The sequence below is a fragment of the Macrotis lagotis genome, chromosome 1 (assembly GCF_037893015.1).
Source record: "Macrotis lagotis isolate mMagLag1 chromosome 1, bilby.v1.9.chrom.fasta, whole genome shotgun sequence".
Classification (NCBI taxonomy): domain Eukaryota; kingdom Metazoa; phylum Chordata; class Mammalia; order Peramelemorphia; family Peramelidae; genus Macrotis; species Macrotis lagotis.
The window spans coordinates 297,165,281-297,189,410 of record NC_133658.1 but is presented as its reverse complement, the minus strand read 5'-3'; the positions used below and the strand labels follow the sequence as shown (position 1 = coordinate 297,189,410).

The 24,130-nt window shown below is 43.5% G+C and overlaps 1 protein-coding gene and 1 long non-coding RNA gene across 6 annotated transcripts in view; one reads left to right on the top strand and one right to left on the bottom strand.

Moving 5' to 3' along the window:
- Window positions 1-5,024: 5,024 nt before the first annotated feature.
- CDH22 (cadherin 22) overlaps window positions 5,025-24,130 on the bottom strand; it is a 185,769-nt gene continuing 166,663 nt past the window's right edge. For 3 of the 4 annotated variants that reach the window (XM_074211194.1, XM_074211195.1, XM_074211196.1), the window contains 4 exons: window positions 11,828-11,949; window positions 11,008-11,125; window positions 7,569-7,820; window positions 5,025-5,982 (listed from right to left, as the gene is read on the bottom strand). In XM_074211194.1, coding sequence (XP_074067295.1) covers window positions 5,450-5,982; window positions 7,569-7,820; window positions 11,008-11,125; window positions 11,828-11,949 — 1,025 coding nt within the window. In that variant the 3' untranslated portion in view covers window positions 5,025-5,449. Of the gene's footprint in view, window positions 5,983-7,264; window positions 7,821-11,007; window positions 11,126-11,827; window positions 11,950-24,130 lie in introns of those variants that run through there. The other variant, XM_074211197.1, reaches the window with a different exon arrangement.
- LOC141505391 (uncharacterized) lies at window positions 5,596-10,829 on the top strand. 2 transcript variants are annotated; one of them, XR_012473594.1, is made up of 4 exons: window positions 5,596-5,985; window positions 6,471-7,830; window positions 8,792-8,867; window positions 10,554-10,829. It is a non-coding gene; the product is annotated as an uncharacterized LOC141505391 (long non-coding RNA). The 2 variants fall into 2 exon arrangements; XR_012473593.1 differs by lacking the exon at window positions 5,596-5,985 and having other exon boundaries at window positions 6,256-7,830.

The window sequence follows — 24,130 nt, the reverse complement described above, 5'->3', positions numbered from 1 at the left end:
TTTCCTAGCTATATGATCTTGGGCAAGTCACTTAAATCCTACCTCAGTTTCTTTGTCTATAAAATAGAGATAGTAGCAAATGAGATAATGTTTGACTAAACCTTAAAGGGCTATATAAATGTTTGCTTTTTTTTTGTTGAACTGGAGTGTTCATTTCATAGTTCATAGTGCCTGAAAGAATGCATGAATTAATGTTTAATTGGACTGTCTTGTCTTTTGTTTTACCTACAGTGTATAACAAGGCCATCCACAAAAGAGGCAGTAATAAGTATCTGGTGAGTTGTGCAGGATCTTCTTTTTCTATCCATAGTACCTTGCACAAGGATATATACAAAAATGGGTACCAATAAATGAATGAGCAGGGGTGAGTTCATATGATTAGAGAAGGGAGAGAAAGGGAGGGGGGAAGGAATAAGCATTTTTATTTTGCCCACTACATGTCAGACACTGAGCTAAGCAGTTTTACAAATATTATTTCATTTGATCTTCACAATAACCCTGGGAAGTAGATTTTACAGTTGGGAGGGAAACTGAGGCAGACAATAGCTAAGTGACTTCACATAGCTAGGAAGTATATTAGGTCAAATTTGAACTCAGGTCTTCCTGACTCCAGAGAGGGCAAGATCATGGGCTGATTTATGACCAAATGGACTTCCCAGTGAAAAGGGGGCCCTAAAAGGTCTTTTTCCGTAGTTGGTGCACTTGGAACTCAGCTAAGAGCTTTCTGTGTCTGTCTGTGAGATTCTCAAAGTATAGAGTTCTTGTCCAAGATTCACTCCAGGAGTGGGGGCACAAACCCAGAGCCCAGGAAATAGAAATGAACTTCAAACATGTTTCTGCTAGCACCTGTGGGGAGGTCTGATCAATTCTCTTGCCTCTGGAGCTGGGGTCCATTTCAGTCCCTGTCAAAAATCTACCTGTCCTTCAATGATCAGTTCATAATGCCCTTCCTCTAGGAAGCTTTCCTGATTCCCTTAACTAAAAATTGTCTCTCCATCTTCATGCTCCCATAGCCCTTCTCCTGGAACACAACCTCTCCATCAACCTCTTCATCCTAGTTCTGTTTTTTCTTTCTCACCAGGTGATATTACTGGGTCTTGATAATCATCTTCCACAGTACCTAGGAAAGGACCCTGTGTTAGAGGTAGCACCACTGAACACTGGACTATTAGGAGATCTAGATTCTTGCAGTGACTTTCCCCATTTACTGCTTCTTTCACCTTGGACAAATCCCTAAATGGGGATGACAATAAAGACAGAGCACTAGACCTGGAATTCAAATCCTACCTCAGATGATACTTAGCTGTGAGATCCTGAACAAAGACCTCAATTTCCTCATCTGTAAAATGGGCATGCCAGTAATACCTACCTCACAGGGCCATAAGGTTTAAATGAGCTAACATATGTAAAGCATTTTATAAACTTATAAATGTCATATAAATGTCTGCAAAATTATTATCACTATCTGCTTCATAGAGTTGTGAGGACAATGTAAAGATGTGAATTATTGCTGTGGGTACTTAACAAATGTAGTGGAGATTGATTTGGGACCCAAACCTTCCTTGATTTGAATAGGAGCTGATGTCAATTAGGCATGGCAAAGTATTTGTCAAAACTGGGGGAGAAGGAATGGCCTTCAGAGGTACAACAAACTTACTGGTGAACCCAGCTTTTTTCAATTGGGACTGTTTCATTGAAGAGATGAAGGTAGGGAGTTTGGAGGAATTCACCCAGTTTGAGAGCAGAGATCCTGAGGGAAAGAAGTGGACAATTCTACTCCCCCCCCCCCCCCGATTTTTTAAAAGTTTTTGCAAGGCAATGGGATTAAGTGGCTTGCCCAAAGCCTCACAGCTAGGTAACTAAGTGTCCAAGGCTGTATTTGAACTCAGGTACTCATGACTCCAGGGTCAGTGCTCTATCCACTGTGCAACCTAGCTGACCCAAAGGACAATTCTAGACTGGGTTTCTGAGAATGTTGGAGATTTGCTGAAGAAATAGGTTTGGGGGAGGCACCCCTGGAGCTGGGGATATGAAAGGTAAGTCAAGGATGGTTGGGGTCTGGAAAGAATGCTCTAGAAGAGCTGGTTTGAGAAGCTGGCAAAGAGGAGTGGAAATCTTAATCATTGACTTCAAGGATTTGAAGCCTTATTATGGGGGTCAGAGATTTGTGGTCTAGTGAAGGTAATAAATATTTATTAAGCAATATCTGTGGGCCAGACATTCTGCTAAGCCCTTTACAAATCTTACCTAATTTGATTCACACCACAATCCTAGGAAGAAGACGATACCATTATCCCCATTTTGCAGTTGAGGAAACTGAGACAGACAATGGTAAAATAATTTGCCCAGAGTCAGTGATTTCCTGACTCCAGGCTCCATGCTTTATTCTCTGCATCACTTTGCTGCCTAGAGGATAAAGAATTTGACTTGAAGTCAGGAAGACCTGAATTTAAATACTGTCTTAGATGTATGATCCTAGGTAAGTCACTTAATTTCTATGAACCTTCACTCTTCTCATCTGTAAAATTGTAAAAATAGTACTTACCTTATAGGATTGTTATGATGATCAAATGAGGTGGGAGAATGTGAAAATCATTGTGCAAACATTAAAACTCATATAGATGTGAGCTATTGTTAATTTCTTTGACCCTAGAAAGCAGAATGATGAGCAATTGTGGCTGGGGTGGGGGAAATAGAAAAAAAAAGTCAGAGACAAGAGAGGGTTGTGGGAAGAGAAGGAAAGAAATTCCTAACAATTAGAGCAATCTAGAAATGGAATGGAGTATTTCATATGATAATGAGTCCCCCATTACAGAGAGGCCTTCAAGCAGAAGACTGATAACTACTTGTTAGCATTGATGCAAACTATTTCTGCTCAAACTTCTTCCATCTGAGATTCTAGAATTATATAACTTCAGTGATTCCTACAGTGAGAAACCTACAGGCTGGAGTCAGTTTTATAGGCAAATTCCACTTGTGGAACAATCATAGTGTAATGACAATTCTCCTTGGCCTAGGAGTCAGAAGAACTAGATTCAAATCCTGATTCTATCTTGAACTCTCTATGTGACCTCTGAGAAGGCACTTTTCTCCTTTGGACTTCAGCTTCTTCCTTTGCAAAATGCTAGTATTGAACTAAATGGTTTCTAGATTCCTCCCAGTTCTGATATTGTATTCTGTGTTACAAGGGCTCTTAACCTGAGCTCTGCTTCTTTTTTGCTTATTATTGTTTAACTGTATTTTAGGTTTTTATTTCCTTAAGGGAATCTGGTCCCAACATTCCATGTTGTTCTAAAATCCCTTTCAGCTCTGATACTTTGTGACTTGATCTGGGAATTTCTCCCTAGATTGTCTTCACATCACTGGATAAAATTTACAGGCCTTGACATTTATGTGAGGTGGTGCCAGTCCTCATATCACTTCTCTTTGAAGGCAAGGACACCATATCTTTCTTTGGGTTCTTTCTCTTAGCCGGTGAAGTGGGTGAAGATGGTGCTTCAATGTTTGAGGAAGGGGGCAGCCAGGACCCAGGGTAGAGAGGTTAGATTCCTGCTTCTTTTTTGCTGCAACCTCCCCCACTGCCGCCAGTCCTCCCTTTCCTTCAACGTTCCCTTGCAGTCGCCCACGTCTTAGGAGAGATGGATCAGTCCCTGGGGGTGGATAGATTAAAGATCTCCACTCTTCTTTCCTTGGTCCCCGACGACAACCATCCTGGTGGCTCCATCCATCTCTCTCAAATCACACCCCAGAGGCACTAACTGCACCTGGCATTCTAGATTCTGATCTCTCCCTGCGCCTGCTCAACCCCAAAGATACCCTGGAGGCCAGGAGGGTAGAGGTAAGGGAAAGAAGGAAAGGAAGGAATGCCCAGTCCCCACCTCATCCCCTTGCCACTCCAGGTCAGGCCTTCCCAGCTTGTTTCCTGGACTCAGAAATTGTCCAGAGTTCAATGGATCTCTGAAGGGATCAAAGTGATGGCTCAGACATCCCCATAACCTTACCATCCAGGATCTCTCATATACTCTTGAGCTGCCTGTAACCAGATTCTGTCCCCACCCTCAACTCACCCTCCCCCCCAACCCAGAGTGTCATGATTGATTGCATAAGCATTTTGCATTAGACCCTGTCATTACCTAGCTTGAGAAGTTTAAGTAACTCCTTATATAGTGTCTAAGTATTAAAAAACAAACAAAACCCCAACAATATTCTATTTGGGCTGTAAGCCCATCACAATCAGACTCCAACCCATCTTTTCAGGCTTATTGGATATTACCCATTTTCACTGACTTTTCCAGCCTAACTTGCTATTCTCTCTACTGGACATCTCCAGTATCCATGCCGTTGCAGTTTATTTCTGCCTCCTAGAATCCCTAGCTCCCTTCAAGGGCTCAGCTCAGGTATCACCTCCCACTAGAGACCTCTATGATCCCCCTAGTAGTGAGTGTCCATCTCTGTTTTTATTTTGTGTTTGCTTGTTCATGTTATTTTCTTTCCAGTAAATTATAATTTCTTCGAGGTCAGAGGCTTTCATTTTTACTTTGGTTTCCCCCGGTGTCTGGCATATGGGTTAATAAAGGCTTGTTGAATTGAATATAAGACATTGCATCTTGCTGGGTTGTTCACTTTGAGCCGGGAGCCTCAGGTTGGGAAACTGGGGGTGGGGGTGGAGAAGGGCATATCTCTCCTTTATGGGAAGGGAACTCAGAGATCTCTCATCCTTGGTTTACACTATTCCTGAGGAGAAATCATTCAATTATCTGCTTGAAGATCTCTGATCACCAGGGGCTCACCACCTACCGAAGCAATCCGTTCTACTTTTGGGAAATCTCATTGTTTGAAAGTTCTCCTAATCTCTGGTGGAACTCTGTGTCTGCGATTCCATTCTCCCACCACCTACTTATGCCTCCAGGGACCATGCTGAAACCTAATACCTTTTCCACAAAATAGTTCTTCAAATCTGAAAGGCTCCTTATTTCCCTTTTCCCAGCATCGTGTCCCCCCCCCCCCCCCCCGGGGCTGGGGAGATGCCAGAGACAAGGCCCCCTGCCTCTTCCCTCACGGCTGACCCAGGTCCTACTTCCTGACGAATCAACTCCCACCAAAGGCTCTAGATGTACCCCAAATTCAGACTTCACTGCTACTCTGAATGCCTGCATCTGGAAAACTCCCCCTCCCCTAGGCACGCGGGACTCTCAGTGCGGGACTTTTAATAGAGATCGGATTGAACGAGACCATGGACACGCGCTCTGAGCTCCCCGCGAACTTTGTGCATGAAGTTGAGGGGGAAGAGGGATGGGACTGGGGAAGGGCCCCGGGTCTGGTCCTGCCTCTCTGTGGTCCCCCGCCCCCAAAGTCAAGGTTTCCAGATGGTGGGAAGTGGGGCGAGCGGGTGGGGGGGTGCTTTGGTCATTCGGGGTGTCAGTCAGGGAGCCCCGAGGGGAAGGGCGCGCTAGGACGCGTCCGGCCCCTGGTCCGCCCTGTGCCCGGCGTAGAGCGCGGCCAGCGGGCGGAAGCGGGGCCCCCAGCCGCTGAGATAGGAGAAGTCCTGCTCCGAGCTGGAGTGCGAGTGCACGGAGCTGAGCGAGGTGGCCGCCGAGTCGGCGCCCTCGAACGCGTACGTCTGGAAGGCGTCGTAGGGGGGCACGGACGGGTCCGCGTCCGCCAGCGCCACTTTCCTGCTGATGAAGTCCCTGAAGAGGGAGAAGTCCAGCTCGGGGCTCGGGGCCCCCCGAGGCAGCGGGAGCGAGGGGCGCTCGGGCGGGCCCAGGGGGAGGCCGCCCCCTCCCCCGCCGCCGTCCCCGCCTTTGCCCTCGCCAAAGTCGTACAGGCTCCTCAGCGCCGACATGTCGTAGGCCTCGGTGTCCTGCTCCCCGCCGCCTTCGTCGTTGTACTTGATGACATTGTCTCGCATGTCCTCGTCCTCCTCCGAGCTCAGCTGGCTTTTGTGGTGGCGCTTCAGCGTGAGGATGAGCAGGACCAGCACTGGTCAGGGACGGGGAGCGGAGACAAGCGGGGTTCGGCCCCCGGGCCGGGGAGGAAAGGCAGGGGTTTGGCCAAGAGGAGGGTGGGGATCGATTGGTCAAGAGAAAGGAGCAGGTTCAGAAGTGGGGGTGACCCGTCAGGGCCGAGGCAGGGGGAAGGCACCCAGGTGGTGGGGAGGGGGTCGTTGGAGAGCCAGCAGAGTGGAGAACGGGCTTAAACAAGGGGAGGGGGGAGGGAGGCAGGGGGGAAGTGGGAAAGATAGGGGCAGGACAGGGAAGCAAGGGGAGGCCATGAAAGTAGGCAGAGAAGGGGGAGAGGAGAGGTGAGGTGGAGAAAGAGAGAGGAAAGACCCACGGGAATGAGGGTAGCAAGGAGTGCGTTGGGAGGAAGAAGGAGAGAGAGAGAGATTATTGGAAAGATGGCCCTACGTATAAATGTCACCACTGCAACCCCATCCCATACGATTTCATCAGGGTCCCTCTCCTCAGTTTCCACAGAGGGGCTGACGTGTCAGGGGACCTATCGCACATCTCCAAAGGAGGCAGCAGCTGGCTGTCCCCCAATAGAGCTAAGCAGAGGAAGCACAAGTGAGATGGATAGATGGCAGGGTATGAGTGGGCTGGAGGCTGGGGGGAGCCGCTGGAGGGGGAAGCCGGAGCAGATGGCTGCTAGCGCAGGCTGGCAGGGCTGCAGATGTGACTGCTCCATCAGCTATTCCGCCCGTCACCTTTAGAGCACTGATGGGCACTTTATTCGTTTGTGGGCAATTAGGCAGAAATTTGTTTGCACTGCGTTGGAAAATGAAACCGATGTAAAGTGCACCCAGTGGGAAAGGGGTTTCTGAGTTGAGGGCGGGGAGAAGGGGAGCCTGGCCTTCTTATTTCAGGGCTCTCTAGGTTGTCTCCTTTGTCTCTTGAGTGCTTAGAAGGTGAGGAGGCAAGTGTCAACTTGGCCACTGGCTGACTCCCCTAAAACAAGAATGGGGGAGATGTGACCAACTGAGTGGGAGGTTTCTTAGGAACTGAAGTCTGGACTAGGTGAGGGAATACCCAGATGGAGAGCTGTAGACTTTGGAGAAAGATGAAACTTTGTGGGTTGGGAAGGAGGCATCCTCATTCCTTTTTTTTTTTTAATAGACCAAAGACTCTGGCACTCCAGGAATCTTCCATGACATCATCTCAGAATTGTGGAGTAAAGATAAGATGGCTCTCTAAAGCTCCTCTTAAGTTTCAAGAGTTTACCCTAGGACTTGAGACACCTTTATTCTAATTTTGAGTCCCTCCCAACACCACCATACCATGTTCTCTATTCTAATATCCCTTCTTCCTTTGACATTCTATGTGCTAATGTACATTCCAGGTCCAAAATTCGGAGTTCCTCCAGTTCTATTTTCAATGATCAATGATTTCATAGTGGAAAGAGGGGAGCTGGGTCTTGCAGAGGATATGATAAGCATGGCCTTGATGCAAACTAGAGGTTGGGAAATGATGACTTCAGGACTATAATTACAACCCTGACTAGAGAATACTACAGGGCAGGGACAAACTGCTAGAGGGAGAAAAGGTTGGGGCCCATAGCAGACTCACCAACCAGGATGAGGATGCAGACCAGCAGAGCAATGAGGGCTCCTGGGCTCAGTGAGGCAGCCATCACATAGGCTGTGGTGTTGCAGGACTGGATGGCACCGGCACTATCACAGCCACACACACGGATGGTGAGGGTTCCTGTGCTGCTAAGTGTGGGTGGCCCACTGTCCACTACCAGTATGGGAAGGAAGAAGACATCCTGCTCTTGACGGTTGAAGCCCACGTGTTGTGTGTGCACGGCTGCTGTGTTATCTAAGTAGAGGCAAGAAAGCATGTTGGGAGGGCAATGACTTTGGGCCATTATCCTGGCCTAGCCTCTGATTCTATTCACTAGTGTACTCTTAGAGTCTCTGCCCTTTTCCACATCCCAATGATTTATTCCCTTCATCTTCCTTTGGAAGTCAATCCTTCCCCATCCCTCCATCACATTTATTGCACCTCTCTGGTCTCCTGCCAGCTCCTTGGTGCAGAGGTACTCAGAATGGAAGTGATAGCCCTGGTTTCCTTATGGGGTGGGATGTATCCAGGCTCCTCACCCTTAGGAAACTGCTTAACCTTAGCCCTGCCCAATTTCACTTCCTCCATTTCAAGTGGTTTCTCTAAGCTGAATCTGTTCAATGCCACAAAGACTAAGAGAGGGGGTGGGGCATGAGAAACTCGATTTAGCACAGGGACCAGAGATAGAGAACCCCTAGACAAAGGTTTTTCCCAGCACTCATCTTATTTTGACCTTAGATTTTCAACTTTATCTCCTGCCCAGGTGTACCTTCACCCCCCCTCCCCCCCTTGCCAGGAAGCCTTCACTTCAAGCTTACTGGTCTATTTGTACCTAGGTCACTCCCACCTTTATGCTTTTGTTCATAGGTAGAGTTCTGTCCTCTTTTTTTGTGCTGCATTCATGCCAGTCCTCTCTCCCCACTGTCCTCCAATGCACTAGGTCATTCCTACTACCTTAACACATACTTACTTAAAATAAAAGAACCTCTCCCACTTCTGCCTAGCTAAAATCTCTCATTCAAAACCTTATTTGACCTCTCCCCATGACCCAGTCCATAGCCTTTCTCCCTCTGAGCTCCTATAACCCTGGCCATCTGTATCCCTCACAGGGGTTTTTTCCACACATGGTCTGATCATGGAAATCCTCTCTCCCCAACTGAATCAAGAGCTCAGAAAGGGCAGGGACTAGGTTTTCTAATGTTTTTCTTTCTTCACATCTCTCATAGAGCCTGGTGCCCACACTGGTTTCAATCAACACTTGACTGGCTGACTAACCTATGAGAAGGCAAACACTCATGTCAGGTAAGACTAATGTTTGTTGAGTTCAGCCTGAAGGGTGAGCAGGCAAAACTGGGGAAGTAACTGGAAGAGGAATTCATTTCTGGGTTTAAGCCTCATCACCTTAAGGAAATGGAGGGGAACTGTGTACTCACATTCTATTTGTGTGTGTGTATGTGTGTGTGTGTGTGTGTGTGTGTGTGTGTGTGTGTGTATGTGTGAATGTGTGAAGAAATGGTCCCTAATTAGTTTCTTTGTACTCACAGCTGTCTTCGTTTTCTGTCTCTTCCTATCAACTTCCAACACCCTACCTGTACTGGGAAGTCCCTTCCAGAGTTGGACCATTAATAGCTGTGATGATAATTTTCCCCTTTGCATGGCACTTTAAGGTTTATAAAGTCCTTTCTTCATGGCGGCCTTGAGATGTAGGGAATGCAGAAAATATCATACTCATTTTACAAAGAAGAAAATGGAGGTTAAGAGAATAAAGTTACTTAGCCAGGGACACATAGCTAATAAATGTCAGAGCTAGAATTTGAACCCAGATCTCCTGACTTAAGGCCATCATACTTTATATTACATCAGCTAAGGAGGCCAGACCCTAAGAAGAAAGTGGCTAGGATCTCAGGCCCTTTCTACTCCTCTCCCTCTTCCCTCAGGAATGACCTGGTAGTCTGAATCCTTATAGTTAATAATACCTGCCAGGTAAGGAAAGTCTCAGAGGATTGGGGGGGGGTGCCCTTTTCACCACTGCAAAGAAAAGGTGAGGGAGGGGAACCAGGGAGCCAGGGAGCGGCAGGCATCCATCTGGGCTGACATTCATCAGTGTCAGTCCCTGGCTGCAAAAGCAATATTTATAAATCACGTTTCCAAACTGGCTACAAATTTGTACAAAGAAACAGATGGGCCAGGGGTAGCAGTTTGTCACAGTGGATATTTATAAGAAGAAGGGGAGGGAAGGGGGGTGCTCAGGGACAGGGAGGGAGGAGAAGGCCTCCCACCCATCCCTCTAAATGAATTTTTCCTAGCACAGAGTGAATTGCCACCCACCAGCCCCAAAGCTTCACCAACCCACACGGATAAACAATTACTGAGAGGCAATGTATGTGGAGGGAGAAAAAAACCACTGGACTTGCCATTAAGGATTTCATGGCTTATATCCTCACTATACAAATTACTATTGAATGACTTTGGACAAGTCGGTTTTATCTCCCTGAGCCTCAGTATACTCAGCTGTGGAAAGTAAAGAACTCTATAAAAGTGGTAGAAAGAATTTTGAACTTGAAGTCAGGGAGAGATTTGCAATGCTGTTTCCAACATTTACTAATTTCATAATCATGAGTAAGTCATTTTTTAATCACTCTAAGTCTTCATTTCTTCATCTGTAAAATGGGGCTAGAACCTCTGTACATACCTCAGGGAGCCATTGTAAAGATTGAATGAGATAGTGTAGGCTCAGTATACTTTGTAAACCGTAAGGTGCTATACAAATGTCAGCCATTATCATTATTACTTGTACTAATCTCATAGGGCTATTGTGAGGAAAATGTTATATGACGGTGAGTTATTACAATTATCATTATTGAATTTGTTCTGGGCTGCAGCCCCAGATGACTTGGGTATTCCCCAGCCCCCAGCCAAACAAATATGATTAGGAACATTCTGATATAGAAGGTTAATGGCCTCTAATGTCATTTCTGTTGCTTCCAGGTGCTGGAAAATTGGGGAAAAGGAAAGAAATATGGACTTGTGGGAGATCAGGGGCCCTACTCCTTTTGGGGAAGGAAAAAATCAGGTTGCAAATGCCATTGAGCGCTCTAGAAAATCATCCTAGCGAAGTTCAGGACTCTAATCCAGAATCTTCAAGGCCTTCATTCTGGATATCCTCTCCAAAAATAAAATAAAATTGTTAATAATCTTGTTTTTATATCCCATTTACATCTGAATATATTCTTTTGCTCTCCCACTCACTTTTGATCCAGTAGTCACATAACCTCCTTACCTCCTTTAAAGGCTCAGATCAAATTTTACTTCCCAATTTACCATTCCAACCCAAAGGGACTTTGGGCTAGTATTGTTGGATTGATTGACATCAATTTGGCTCCATTGGATTCTCAAAGTTGAGAGGGATATGGGAGAGGATAGAGGAAGTAGTGGGACTTACCTTTGATATCGAGCAGAGAGAAATGAGGGTTACTGACAGACTCAGGCACCAGACGGAAGTAGAATCGGTGACCTCCCTGCGGTTCATCTCTGTCCACCACACTGATAGTCTGGATGAGCTAAAGGCAAAGAGGAGACAGCCATTCTTAGAACTACTCACTGCTAGCTAGGGAGAGGTGATGCTGCCCAGGATTGATCCTTGGATAGCAGTAGCAGTAAGAAGGGGAGATGGTTCAGACACTTAATAATTACTTAGCTGTGTGGCCTTGGGCAAGCCACTTAACCCCATTTACCTTGCAAAAACCTAAAAAAAAAGGAGGGGGGGGGAGATGGAGGGGCTGAGCCACATAGAGGCTTCTAACCTGATCCCTATCTCACTTAATTTTCTTGTCCCAGGGTGGATACAGTCCATGGAAAGAGCACGGGATTCTTATACAATTCTTAAAAAACAAACAGCATGTAACAAACAAACTCATAGTTCTTGTTTTTTTGTTTTTTGGTAATTTAAAATATTTTCATTTGTTGGTTTTTTAAGTTCATAATGAAAAGCAAAGTTTTATTTTTAAAAAGAGAGGGAGGAAAATTATGGGTCTTGTAGCCATGAAGGCCTGGCTTTATATTGCCTCTACCATTAATTACCTCATTGACTCTGGACACCTCACTCTCCCCATATCAGTTTTCTCATCTATAAAATGAGGATGATACCTACCCTAAGTACCACACTGAGATGTGTCATGAGTCTCAAAATGAGATAGATGTGTCTGACTAAGCTTTGTAACAGTTAAACACTAAATGCTAAATATTTTTATTGTGGTCATTACCTGGCCAGGTTTTGCATCTTCACATACAGCAGCTTCATAAGGGGTAGCCAGCTCTGGTGGGTTGTCATTCACATCCAGGATCCGGATCCGAAGGGATGCTCTGGATACCTGTGAGAGATTGTCTGTAAACAAGAGGGGGAGGGGAATGAGAAAGACATAGTGACTGAAGAATGGTGCTACTTTCAATAACAGAACCCTTCTGTCTTCTTTATTTAGACATCCCAGTTGCTAGGCTGACTACTAGGGACAAGGGTGGAACCAGATTCCCAGGTATAGAGAGGATAGATGCAGGGGAAACAGGACTGGGTCCTTTTGGGTATGGCAGCTTGACTGATAAATAAAGAAACCTGGGTCCTAGGATTACACTATGTTACAACTAGTTGTGTGATCTCAAACAAGACAATTTTTCTTTCTGGGACCCACTTTTTGGAATTAACATCCAAAAGGAATTGGTTGCATGAACGGATATAGAGCAGCAAAACCAAGAGAACAATTTAGATAATAGCAAAAATGGGGGAAAACACTGAAAAACATCAAAACTGATCATTGAAGTTACCAATCTTAATTTCAGAAGACTGACCACAAAACATAGCTCTCTCTTTTCAATAGAGTTATAATGGACTACAGGAGAGGAAAGATACAAACATTTCCACGTGTAGCCAATAAACATGTTTGTTTTATAAAAAAAATACTTTGTTACAAGAGAAGGTTCTTAGAGGGAGGGTGCTGTTGAGGGTAGTGACAGTGATGTAATAATAAAGATCTTGATTTTTAAAAAGCAAAAGTTTGATTAGGAGTTTTCTGTGGAAGTTAAACAGGAATCAACTCAACACAAGTATAAAAGATAGCAGTGGGAGCTATCCAAAAACAGAATGAATTGGATTAAGGAGGTGGAGGGGCACAAGCATGGTAAGACAAGATAGAAAACTATGTCAATGAGTTTCCAGCACAGGTGAGATGATCACTTGTTAGAGATGCCATGAAGGAAATGTTGAACTACTACCTGATCACCAAAGTCTTTCCATTGAAATTAAAGGTCAGGCAATTCCAATGGAACTATGATGAAAAATGCTACCCACCTCCAGAGAAAGAACTAATGAATTATGAGTGCAGATTGAAGCATACTTTTTTTCACTTTCTTTACTTTTCTTACGTTTTGAGGAGGTGGTGATTTTTTTTTGCAACATGGTTAATGTGGAAATATATTTTGCATGATTTTAAATGTATAATTGCTATCATATTGCTTGCCTTCTCAAGGGGAAGAGATGAGGCCAAAGGGAAGGAGATAATTTGAAACTCAAAATTTAAAAAAAAATGAATGTTAGTTTGTTTTAAAATTTAATTGATATTTAAGAAAATATATAATTTTTAAAATAAAAAATATTTTTTTCAAAACATATCCAGGACCCAGACTAGACTTCTATCTTTCCTGGGCAGCCATCCTTGGTCAGTCCCCTACCTCAATAATTCAACTTGTGTTCTAGCCCTAGGGAATGAAATCTGACAAATCAATGCAAGTGGGTTGATGTCATTTCTTCTCCCTCAGCATGAGAATTTAAACAATAGCCTTGGGCTGAGCTCTGGATTAGGAAGCAGAAGACCTAGGTCTGAGTTTTAGGATTATAATCAGACCTGAAAGTGACCCCAGTCCAATGTCCATTTCACTGTAGAGGAAACTGATATCTAAGTGACTTACTTGCCCAAGTTCACAATTGCCATGTGTCAGAGACAGGATTTGAACGCAAGTCCTCTGACAATGTTCTTTCCTTCTACTGTACCATGCTGACTGCCTGCTCAACCACTTACAAGCAATGTGACCCTAGGTAAAAAGATTGTCTTCCCTTGGCTTGTTTTCTCACCTGTAAAATAAAGTGGTTAAATTAAATAGTCTATAAATTCCTTTTAGCTCTGATATTTTGGAATGCTGGAAATGGAATAAGGTATGTGTGTGTGTGTGTGTGTGTGTGTGTATGTGTGCATCTGTGTCTATGTGTCTGTCTTTCCGTGTCTGTGTCTGTGTGTGTGTGTGTGTGTGTGTGTGTGTGTGTGTGTACAATGTGCAAAACAAAATTTATTACATCCTGGAAAGGGTTGGAATTTAAACAAAGGAGATTAGAAAGGGTCATGTTCAAATGAGATGTAGAAAGCATAGAGGGTAGAATTTCAGGTGCCATGCTCAGCCTGCTGAGAGAGATTTAGGAGTAAAGGGACCTTCCTTGTTGTACTGCCATTATTTGATTGTCTACCCACCTGGATGACCTAGTACTCTGCCCTCCCCTCCCATTTTTATTCTACCAGGAAGCTTAGAGGTCTGATTGGGGTGGAGGGAGGACATAGCAATCAGTTCTTTTTCTGGCCCTGCTTGGATGTTAAGAACTGGCTGGTGTCTGTGAGCTTGTTGGGTTTTTTTTTTTTTTAAAAAGGAGCCATTGTTTGGGAGGCAAGTGCAGATTCTCTTCAGAAGAGGGCAGCTCTGTAATTAGCCAGGACCCTGGCCCTTCTGGCAGAGTTCATTCATGAGCCCCAATTTCCTTTCTCTTCTCTTGGGGCTGGCTGCTACCTTATCTTCCAGCTCACTTAGATCTGACTCTTTGGTGATTGGAAGGGGTACTTTCTGGGGGAGAAAGGATTCAAGTCATGACTGAGAGCTGTGGGTGATCAATTATTTTTAAGACTGTGTGGTTTAGACTATTAAATAAACCATAGTTTCATTTAAGGAATTGAGGAGGTTATGAGAGAGAGGAATAGGGCGGATCAAGAGGAACCAGGCTGACTGTTTAGCTGAAGGTCAGAATAGGGATGGACAGTTATCTTTTTCCCTTTAAGCAGCAAACCTTTTGTTGGAGATTGGTGGTAAGAATGAATGAGGCAAAGGGGAAGGGAGTTCATATTCTGCATGTTCTCATCCTTAAAGCTTCGTTCAAATGAAAACTCCTCCCAGAAATCTTTAATTCCCTCATGACTGAAATTGATCTCCTTTTTATTAGATCTCAAAGCACTTTATATTACAATTGTATCCTCCTCATGTTATTTTAATTAAGACATTTAGCTACTTCTGTAACCAGTCATTTCTATTAGCAAACTGAATGAAGACAGTAATGGTGTCCTCTTTATACTTGCATTATAAAGCATAGGGGAGGTACTTAAAATGTTTAGTAAATGAATGAAGTCAATCAAGGTACTAGGTTCATCTCCTTGTTGTGTGTGGAATCTTAGTACAGTCACTAGGGGCCAAATGCAAAGTTTAAAGATGATATGATCTCTGACATCATGTTGCTTATCCCCTAAGAGAAAGGAGGACTAGATTCATACAAAAATGGGTATCATGCAAAATAGATTGCCAGATTGTCTCAGCCAGGTGTGGTTGAAGTCTTATAGATCAATGAGGAGAATGACTGCCAGGATCTACCAAAGGGTAGGGTCAACATGCCAAAAGATTCCCCCTCCCCACTCCCAAGCCTACAATTCAAAGGGGCAAAGCTGAATTTAGTCATGGGTAGGGTTGGTTTGAGGGGAACCAGGAAGATCTCCTAAATCAAAGATATAGTACTCTTCCTGTAGTACAGGCCCCTAGCCTGATTTGTGATTTTCACAATCCCACCGTTTGGTCATTAATCTGAGATAAGCATCACCTGTCCTGGATTCCTCTTTCAAAATGCACACAGCCAGGAAGAGTTGGGAGGGTGGGAGACATTCAGTTTCTCATACCTCAGTGTTTCTAGAGGAAGTTTATTGTTCCCTATAAACAATATTCCATCTCTGCTCTCCTAGCTTCTTCCAAAACTACTCTTATGTTTTCCTTTTTTTACCCCTACTTCTTTAAGTCTCTAGTTTTCTTGGCACTCATCTAAAGTACCCCCTCCCACAAGGAGTCATTTCTGGATCCCTCTTATTGTTTGGCTTTGTATTTCATTGCCTGCTTTCATGTGATATTGCCATTCTGCCTTCCTCCAATAGAATATAAACTTCATGAAGGCAGGAATTGTTTTATTGTTGTCTTTGTTTCCCTAGAGCCTAGCATAAGGTTATGTACCTAGGTTACACTTGTTAAATTTAATTGAATTAAATAGATCACATGAGAAGGGGAAGGAGTAGAACACTCAAAAAAACAAATTAGAGAAGAAAGTTGTAGTTTATCTTCATGAGTCTAATCCAAAAACTTGATTGTAACCTAGAATGAGGGTAATCAGTGTGATTTAAAGATAGGAGATTAGATCTGGTGTGAGGAAAACTGAGTTCAAATTCCTGCACCAATATTTACTGGCTTTCAGGACCATGTCATTTTATCTGGGCTTTAGTACTCTAATCTACAAAGTAGAGATAACTATATTTGTGCAAACTTCATTAGAAAGTTGTAGTGAAGAAATCACTTTGTAAACCTTAGAATGCTATAGAAGTATGAGCTATTAATCTGTTCACAAAACTAACATCCTTGCTTCTGTCCCTTCAGTTCCACAGAGTTGTACCTGGGACAGTTCCCAAGAATGAGGCTGTTATTGTCTCAGACTCCAGTACTAGATAGACAAGTCATGGTTGGATTTCTGTTAGAATTCAGATCTGACCTGCTTGTACCTGACTGCCCACAGTAAGTGCCCCTGCCCCAGGGTGGCAGGGTTTTCCCCTACCTCCATGGCATCTCAGCTCAGCTGACTGACATGCAAATTAGTTTAATTATTTCTTCTTCTAAAATAAATTATATTTTGCAGTGACTGCAATATGTTGTGTCAGGCAAAATTACATTCAATATTTTTAAACTAATTGATGCAGCCTTGAGGAAGTCTGATTGACAGCAGTGAGCAGCACAGGCCTGCTACCTAAATGGTTTCCGAAATTAAAATTAAACACGCAGCTTTCCTGCCTTTCCTCTCAGAGCTGGCACACCATTAATCTGGGGAGGCAGCTGGGAGAGGCAGGGAGGCTCCAGTGTACTTAGAAAGGCCAGGGAATGTCCCTGGTAGGAATGATCCTCTTTGATGACAATGCTCAGAGTCACTCAGTTTCTATGGTTCAGTCATTTTTTAAAATTGTATCTGACTCTTGAATCCTATGATCTGAGAGTAAAGTGGGACCATGGCCTTATTGTTGTCCAGACATTTCCAAAGGAAAGCAAGCCATTGGGCCAAATATCCAGGTTCTAAGAGAGAAGTGGACCATATGAGCTAGTTTTGATTTCAAAGATTAGGAAAAGGCTTTGCCAAGAAAAATCCCTTACTATATTCAGTGAGTCCCAAATTCCCTCCAAGGGAAAAGTGCAACATAATGAAAAATGGTCATTGTGGTTCCATTTTTCAGTTGTGTCCAACTTTCTGTGACCCAATTTAGGGGGTTTCTTGGTAAAGATACTGAAATGGTTTGCCATTTCCTTTTCTAGTTCATTTTTTAATTCAAGCAAAAAGGCTTAAATGGCTTTCCCAGGTTCACATGGCTAGTAAGTTTCTGAGATTGGATGTGAACTCATGAAGAATCTTCCTGATTCCAAACCCAGTGCTCTATCTATTGCACCACCTAGCAGTCAGAGTTGCATATACAGAAATTAAAAATAGAGACTCCTGGCCTGGAGGTTAAAGCTCAGGGATATCCCTTTTCCTCAGATGGTCTTTGAATCTCAATAGAAAGGCCCCTTCCTCCAGGTAGATGGAATACACTAAATATGAATATTGTGAATACTTAACAAATATATGTTCACTGAATTGACCTAAACTGAACATTTACATCAGCTTGATTCTGTGAGTCTTGAAACATAGTAGAAAGGTACCTGGCATAGGAAATCCTCTGCCCCCTCTATTGAAAATGCATGATTGAGTGGAACAAGTACTATAACAGGAGTTGGGAACTGTAGACTCTATCCCAGGCTTTGTCACTAATTTAACTTTGGGTAAATCACTTCTCTTTTAATCTTAAGTTCCTCCTATGTAAAGTAAGGGGTGGGGTTGAACTAGTTGACCATTAAGATTATTTCTAAGGAGAGAAGCTGAGTACAGACTCATAGCTAGTCTCAGAATTGTAGAACTGAAAAGGACTTCAGGGACTATCTAGTTCATTTCATAACAAGCATGACTCCCTTCTACAACAATACAGTTAAGTGGTCATCTACTCTCAGTTAAAAGATCTTCCTCAATGAAATGCATTACTTTCAAGGGACCCCATTCCATTTCTGGAGTCAAGAAATTTTTCCTCAAAGGGAGCTGGAATTTGCCTCTATCTTGGTCCTAATTCTATCCCCTGGGTCCAGAGTACATCAAATCCTTCTTCTATGTCATAGCCCTATAGATATTTAAAGATACATATCTTATCCTACTTTCCTGATGTCTAAACAAATGGTCTATGTATGGTCTATGGATCCATTCATAGTGTCTTTAGTGAAAACTCAATGAGGGAACAGGCAGGTTTTTACTGAGGATGTTCTATTGCTAATCATATCTTTGGTCAACAGTAAATAAGAGGTATAGAGAAGATATATAAATCCACTAGGTATATTGTTTGCTGATTCCTTTAAAAAGTGTGTGACTTGGTAGAATATAGTGTACCCTTGAAGCCTCCTCAAGTACATTGTCTTCCAAACACATCTTAAAAGTACACAGGATTCTATGATGTGTGACTCTGGAGATTGTTTAATTCAATGACCACTAAATGTTTCCAAGATCTTAGATTCAGATTGATTCCACTCATCAGTATAATGAACTTATATAACATAGTATGCACATCACCCCTCTTTCTCAGATATATACCCATTCCCCAGACACTTAGACCCAACACCAAAACTCACATATACCCTTCAACATACCACAGAAATCTACATGCAAAGAACTTAACCACATCCATCTCATCCAACACAATAAACCCAAAAACATGGCACATGCTTGCTACCCAGTTACTTTCCAAAGCACCTCCATTTTCACTCTAGTCCTCAAATATTCTCTCTTATTGAAGAGATACATAGTTTAGTGAATAAAGTATGGAACTTAGATCTGCCTTTGAATCTCAGCTCCAAAACCTTCTATCTGTGGGATCCTTGCAAATCATTCCCATCTGTGAGCTTCACAGTATTCATTTATACAAAGGGGATAATTAGACTCGCACTATTTACCTTGTAAGGAAAGTACTTTGAAAAACCTTACAGTGTTACAAAAATATGAGTTTTATATATGTATACAGCTCTTAGCACACATGTTCACTCCCACACACAGACTTCTTACCTATACAAATTCCCAACCATCCCTTCTGATCACCTCTCTCTCTGTTTCTCTCTCTCTCTCTCACTCACACACACACACACACACCCCACATGCTCATACACACATATTCTGCAACCTGTAAGCACACATAGCTCATAGATGACTATTTCCCTTTCTGAACACACGCACACAAACACACACACACACACACACACACACACACACACACACACACACTGTGTACCTGCTTATCCTAGCTCATAGAATCTGAGCCTTATAGAAACAATATACTACATATCAACTGCCCATTCACCCAGAATAGGTCATCATATATCCCCAGGCACACATATGCGCACGTGCGCACACACACACACACACACACACACACACACAAACACTCTTAGACACAAATCAACTCTGCTTTCTCTTTTTGTAAAGCAGAAATGCAGGGTCAGTCTTTCAGGTAGGTGGCCCCTATTTCTTTTTTTCTCCTTTTGCTCACACCCACCCACCCCACTCTCCTAAAGAGAGACCTGCCCAGGCTGACACTGGATCCAAATCTAGAAGACACAGTGCATTAGACATACTAACATCTCTACTGGACCTGAGGTTGGGTGTCCTTGCCTTGAGCAAGGGAAGAGGATGAGAGAGTTGAAAGAAAAAAAAGAAGGAAGCGGAAAGAAAGGGAGAAAGATAGAAGTTGGGGAACAATAGAAAAACAAAGGGGGAAAAAGGGAGAGAAAGGGAGAAATAAAGTGGAGAAAGAGGTCAAGAAGAGAAACAGAATTGGAGAGAGAAAAGAAAGAAACAAGAGAGAGATGGGGGGGAGAAAGGGGAAGTAAAGGACAGAGGGGGAGTGAAATGAGAGAAAGGGAGAGACAGGCAGACAAAGGGGTGGGAGTGGGAAGGAGGGAAAGATAGAGAGACAGACAGAGGAAGGGGGATTCATTGGGAGACAGGGCTGCCAATGCCTGTCAGCCCCTGGGCTCCCCTCCCCTGGCTGCTGGCCTCCCTATCCTCCCCTGAGGGTAATTAGATTGCGTCCAAACACAATGCTCTGATTAGACTCGCTCCCCTCCCGACAGGAAGATTTATCATCTCAATTACAGGCAAGCCCAGCCTCAGATACAGCCAGGAGTAGAGCTGAGACCTGTAATAGGGACCTATCCTCTACACTCTTCCCCCACTTTCTCACCCCCCAGGAGGAGGCCTAGTGTTTGCTCGCCATTGGAGATGAGGGAGAAAAAGATGTTGAGGCCAGGTTCATGGGGAAACACTGGGGAATTTTAATATGCCCCCCTAGGAGGATACCCTATTAATTGGTCTCTACGTAGAGGATCTGAAATGAAAGATTTGCCCCTCAATTTGAACATTAGTCCCCCTAGTTTCCCTGAAATCATTGAATATTACAACTGAAAAGGACCTTAAGACATAGAATGTAAAAGCTGAAAGAAACCTTGGAGATCTAAACCTCTCCCTTCATTTGACAAAGAAAACTGAAGTCCACAGATGGAAAGGGGATTTTCCCCCAACCACATATCAAATTAATGGCAGGACTGGGACTCGAACTCAAGTCTCCTGACTACCCAACTAAGGTCTTTCCTCTCCCAGGAGGACTGGCACATTCTCAGTTTTTCAATCTGAGACAACTAGGTAACACAGTGGATAGAGTACCAGGCCCTGAGTTAGGCAGATTAAATTTCTGAGTTCAAATCTGGCCTCAGACACTTACAAGTATGTGTAACTCTGGGCAAGCCACTTAACTCTTTTTGCCTCAGTTTCCTCATCTATAAAATGAGCTGGAGAAGAAAATGGCAAACCACCCCAGTATCTTCACCAAGAAAACCCCCAATGAGGTCACAGAGAGTTGGACACAACTGAAAAATGGAAACACAATGACCATTTTCCATTATGGAGTACTTTTTCCCCTGAAGGGAATTCAGGTCTCACTGAATAGAGGAAGGAAACTTTTTTTTGGGGGGGGGAACAAAGCTTTCTCCAAATCTTTGAAATCAAATCTAGCTTATATGGTTCAATGCTCTCTTGAGACCCTGGATATTTGACCCAATGCTCTGCCTTCCTTGGGATATATGTCCAGACACCTCTATGGACAAGACCCACTTGCCCTCAGATCATGGGGTTCTCTTGAAACATCAGAACTAGAAGATAACCGAGATTGTGAAACAAAGAATGTGGGAGCTGGAAGGCACCTCAAACTACAAAGTGGAAGAAAGCTTTGAATATAGAATATTAGAATTAGAAGGAATCTTGGAAGACTGAATGCCAGAGCTAGATGAGAGTCTAGGCCCAATGGTGTGTCTTCTTGAGGATATGCCTGCTTTCTTTTAAGAAGATTCATCCACCTTAACTCAGGTGCCTTAGAAGGTCAGAGAATTCAGTTAGATGACATGCCATCCTCCCCACCCCATTCTAACCTCTGTTTAACTGATGGTATGAACAGGACTCTCATCTCATTTCATCCTGAAGATCTTCCCTCCTGACTTGGGAGACATTGGATTATAGTATGATCCCTGCTCTGACACTAATAGCTGAGTGGCAGGCCAAGAATGTTATGATTGGAAAGAACTTTAGAGACAATCTAATTCACTTTCCTTTTATAGATGAGGAAACTGAGGCTCAAAGAAATTAAGGAATTTATCCAGTCACATAGCTAGTGAATGGCAGAGTCCACTTCTTTCTCTAAACTTTACTTAGTTTTACAGTCCAAAAATATGTCGTAGTTAACCTAGAGAATCTTTTAGACCCTTGAATCCTTCTAACCCTGATAAGCTATGTTTTCATATTCCATCTAGGTCTGTAGTTCTGTGATTCTGTCTTTCCCTTTTCCCCTAAGGCTTATTTTACTGACTTTTCCAACTAGCCTGGACAGTAGAGTCCAGGTTAGGGGGTTCATGGAGCAGATGAGATTAGTTGCTAGTTGTTCTAAATTGTCTGACCTCCAGCCTACTGAGGTTCATGGGCTGCTCCCAGGTCCCCATAAGAGGCAGCAGGGACCCCAGATCTGACCCCCATCCTTCCTTATCCAGTAGTGGGGACCAGCTAGACCTCCAAATTCTTGCTGTCACTTTGAAGGCCTTCCTTCTACAACTGCCCTTTCCACCAGAGGATTCAGACACAAATTGTACTTTAAATTCAATATTGGTCATTAATATTTCATGATTACAAAACGTTAAAGATAATGTCAGTGGAAGGAGCGTCTGGATGGGCAGAATGGATGACTCAGAAGTAACCGGCGGAGGGGAGTCAGAATACTAAGCGGCTCCACAGGCCTTTGAGGTAATCCAGTATGACAGGCGGCCCTGCTGGAGGGGAACTGCAACACTTACTGACTTGTTCGGAAATCTTAGCTGCTGTGTATAAATATTTCCCCTCTGATTCTTGTCACCTTGTGTTTGCAGAAAGAGAGAAAGCTTGGCTGGCTGAACCAGCCCCCTCACCCCTACTAGCCACCCCCCCCTCTGTCCGGCCGGCAGCTCCCCCACCCCAGGCCTGGCACGCCCTGTTCCCGCCAGTCTGCTGAAGCTGAGCAAAACAAGAATTCTCAGAATGCCAAGGTTTCAGGCAGCCTTAGAACACAGAATTTTCGAACATAGAATGTGTAGCCTGGAAGGAAAAGGGAATGTTTGAGCTCAAAGGGATCTCCAAACAGAGACTATAGGAACTAGAAGGGACTTGAGAACATAAAATCTTTGGGTTAGAAGGGACATCAGAGGTCATCTAGTACAATATTCCTCCCATTTGGTGGAGGAAAAAGCAAAGACCCAGAGAAATGAAATAATGTATTTAATCTGAGCCTCAGATTTCTCATTTGCAAATATTTACAGTGTAGGGGTTCTTAACTTGGTGGAAGAGGAGATCTGTGGATAGATTTCAGAGGATTCCATGAATTTAGATGGGAAAAATATCTTGAATACTACTTCAGTATAACTGTTTTGCCTTTTAACTGGCATTGTGCTTCATGTTTCTAAACAGTTTATTTTGAGAAGGGGACCAAAAAATTCATCAGATGACCAAAGGGGAGGGATCATGATACAAAAAAAGGTAAAGAAGCTCTAACCTATTCTTATGAGATGATGTGTGTGTGTAAAGTGTGTTGTTCACTTTCAAGCATTGCCTCCACATCAGCTGTTACTATTGGTTACCCAAGATCAGGGTTGTCTGACTTTACCATTAGAGCAGGGACTAGAAATATCCTGTATCTCCCTGGCTCTTACCTTTATCAGAAGATGCCCCTTATGTTCCTGAGGAAGCTTCTACTCAGACAGGCCTGGCATTGAGCCCTGACTCTGAGGTAATCAAGTAAAACCTTGGGCCAGTCACTTCTCTCTGGGTCTCAGTTTCCTCAGATGTCAATATGTGCTAGTTTCTAAACTGCCTACCTTCAAGGATCAAAAATAGTTGCAATGCAACTGTAGATATGGAGCACAGAAGGTGGTACTTTTCTCTTTGTTGAAAATTTTTTTTATTATTTTTTATTATTTTTTTATTTTTTTTAGGTTTTTGCAAGGCAAATGGGGTTAAGTAGCTTGCCCAAGACCACACAACTAGGTAATTATTAAGTGTCTGAGACCAGATTCGAACCCAGGTACTCCTGACTCCAAGGCCAGTGCTTTATCCACTACGCCACCTAGCCGCCCCTCTTTGTTGAAAATTAATAACTACCAATATCAGGCAACTACTGTATGGAGTTGTGTTTGGAGACCTGATTTGACCCTCTAACAGATTAAGGAATCCTGTGTTATACAGTAATTCTGCCCTCCTGGATTTTGTAAATCTGACTTTGGGATGCCCTAGAAAAGCAGGGCTCCCTTTCATTAGGTACTTTACAAAAATCCATTGGCATCTAGCTCTCCTACAAACAGATTTCTAAAACACTCTCTGGAGAGGGGAAAATGATCCATGAAAGCTCTGATTTCACCAGAATAAGAAGACTTCTCAGAACTCCCAGAATGTCCTGGTTCTGGGAGCATTTCACAAACTGCTCAGCAAAGATGGTGATTCCAAGTCATGGTTAATAGGATCATAGATTTGGAACTTTTGAGGGCTTAGAAGACATTGAGCCCAACTCCACCAAGAAAAGTGAAATGATTCACCCAAGGTCACATAG